General features: G+C 44.9%; 1 protein-coding gene across 2 annotated transcripts in view; it reads left to right on the top strand.

Annotated features, from left to right (window-relative positions):
• The window catches only part of lama4 (laminin, alpha 4), a 47,531-nt gene that overhangs the window by 11,018 nt on the left and 34,013 nt on the right, over window positions 1-2,500 (top strand). For both annotated transcript variants that reach the window (XM_066676795.1, XM_066676794.1), the window contains exon 4: window positions 2,227-2,307. In XM_066676795.1, the coding sequence (XP_066532892.1) occupies window positions 2,227-2,307 (81 nt within the window). The remainder of the gene's footprint in view (window positions 1-2,226; window positions 2,308-2,500) is intronic.

Raw genomic sequence — 2,500 nt, 5'->3', positions numbered from 1 at the left:
AGTGTGAATATTACTGACACTTGTGGAAAATACTGACAGGTGTGGACAATAATGACTGGTGTGGACAGGTGTGGACAATACTGATAGGTGTGGACAGGTGTGGACAACACTGACACTTGTGGAAAATACTGACAGGTGTGGACAATATTAACAGGTGTGGACAATAGTGACTGGTGTGGACAGGTGTGGACAATACTGATAGGTGTGGATAATACTGACAGGTGTGGACAATAGTGACTGGTGTGGACAGGTGTGGACAATACTGACAGGTGTGGACAGTACTGACAGGTGTGGACAATAGTGACTGGTGTGGACAGGTGTGGACAATACTGATAGGTGTGGATAATGCTGACAGATGTGGACAATACTGACAGGTGTGGACAGGTGTGGACAACACTGATACTTGTGGAAAATACTGACAGGTGTGGACAATATTAACAGGTGTGGACAATAGTGACTGGTGTGGACAGGTGTGGACAATAGTGACTGGTGTGGACAGGTGTGGACAATACTGATAGGTGTGGATAATACTGACAGATGTGGACAATACTGACAGGTGTGGACAGGTGTGGACAACACTGACACTTGTGGAAAATACTGACAGGTGTGGACAATATTAACAGGTGTGGACAATAATGACTGGTGTGGACAGGTGTGGACAATACTGATAGGTGTGGATAATACTGACAGATGTGGACAATACTGACAGGTGTGGACAGGTGTGGACAATACTGACACTTGTGGAAAATACTGACAGGTGTGGACAATATTAACAGGTGTGGACAATAGTGACTGGTGTGGACAGGTGTGGACAATACTGATAGGTGTGGATAATACTGACAGGTGTGGACAATAGTGACTGGTGTGGACAGGTGTGGACAATACTGATAGGTGTGGACAATACTGACAGGTGTGGACAATACTGATAGGTGTGGATAATACTGACAGGTGTGGACAATAGTGACTGGTGTGGACAGGTGTGGACAATACTGACAGGTGTGGACAGTACTGACAAGTGTGGACAATAGTGACTGGTGTGGACAGGTGTGGACAATACTGATAGGTGTGGATAATACTGACAGATGTGGACAATACTGACAGGTGTGGACAGGTGTGGACAACACTTATAATTGTGGAAAATACTGACAGGTGTGGACAATATTAACAGGTGTGGACAATAGTGACTGGTGTGGACAGGTGTGGACAATACTGACAGGTGTGGACAATAGTGACAGGTGTGGACAGGTGTGGACAATACTGATAGGTGTGGATAATACTAACAGGTGTGGACAATAGTGACTGGTGTGGACAGGTGTGGACAATACTGATAGGTGTGGATAATACTAACAGGTGTGGACAATAGTGACTGGTGTGGATAGGTGTGGACAATACTGATAGGTGTGGATAATACTGACAGTTGTGGACAAAAGTGACTGGTGTGGACAGGTGTGGACAATACTGATAGGTGTGGACAATATTAACAGGTGTGGACAATAGTGACTGGTGTGGACAGGTGTGGACAATACTGATAGGTGTGGATAATACTAACAGGTGTGGACAATAGTGACTGGTGTGGACAGGTGTGGACAATACTGACAGGTGTGGACAGTACTGACAGGTGTGGACAATAGTGACTGGTGTGGACAGGTGTGGATAATACTGATAGGTGTGGATAATACTAACAGGTGTGACAGGTGTGGACAACACTGAGAAGTGTGGACAATACTGACAGTGTATGTTTGGACAAAGTGTATAGGTGTGGATAATACTAACAGGTGTGGACAATAGTGACTGGTGTGGACAATTGTGGATAATACTGACAGGTGTGGACAATAGTGACTGGTGTGGACAGGTGTGGACAATACTGACAGGTGTGGACAATAGTGACTGGTGTGGACAGGTGTGGATAATACTGACAGGTGTGGACAATAGTGACTGGTGTGGACAGGTGTGGACAATACTGATAGGTGTGGATAATACTAACAGGTGTGGACAATACTGACAGGTGTGGACAGTACTGATAGGTGTGGACAGTACTGACTAGTGTGGACAGGTGTGGACAACACTGACAGGTGTGGACAATACTGACAGTGTATGTTTGGACAAAGTGTATAGGTGTGGATGGTATGAACAGGTGAGAACAGGTGTGAATCCGTTCTCTAAACTATTCTTCTCCTCCTCTGTCTGTTTTTCAGTTTGTTTGTTTATTTGTTTGTTTGTTTGTAGTTTTGCTGCTTACTGTGATAAGAAGGGTGTTGTTCTGAGGTGTGTGTGTCAGGACGGATATGCTGGACACTACTGTGAAAGGTACAAACACACACACATACAAAAACACACACATACTGACACACACACACACACACACACACAAAACACATACACACACACACATACTGACACACACACACACACACACACACATATACTGACACACACACACACACACATATACTGAAACACACACACACACACACACACACACACACACACGCACACACAT

Source organism: Hoplias malabaricus, chromosome 7 (assembly GCF_029633855.1).
Source record: "Hoplias malabaricus isolate fHopMal1 chromosome 7, fHopMal1.hap1, whole genome shotgun sequence".
NCBI classification, from domain to species: domain Eukaryota; kingdom Metazoa; phylum Chordata; class Actinopteri; order Characiformes; family Erythrinidae; genus Hoplias; species Hoplias malabaricus.
The sequence above is the reverse complement of the archived record's forward strand: the minus strand, read 5'-3'. Positions and strand labels throughout refer to the sequence as shown.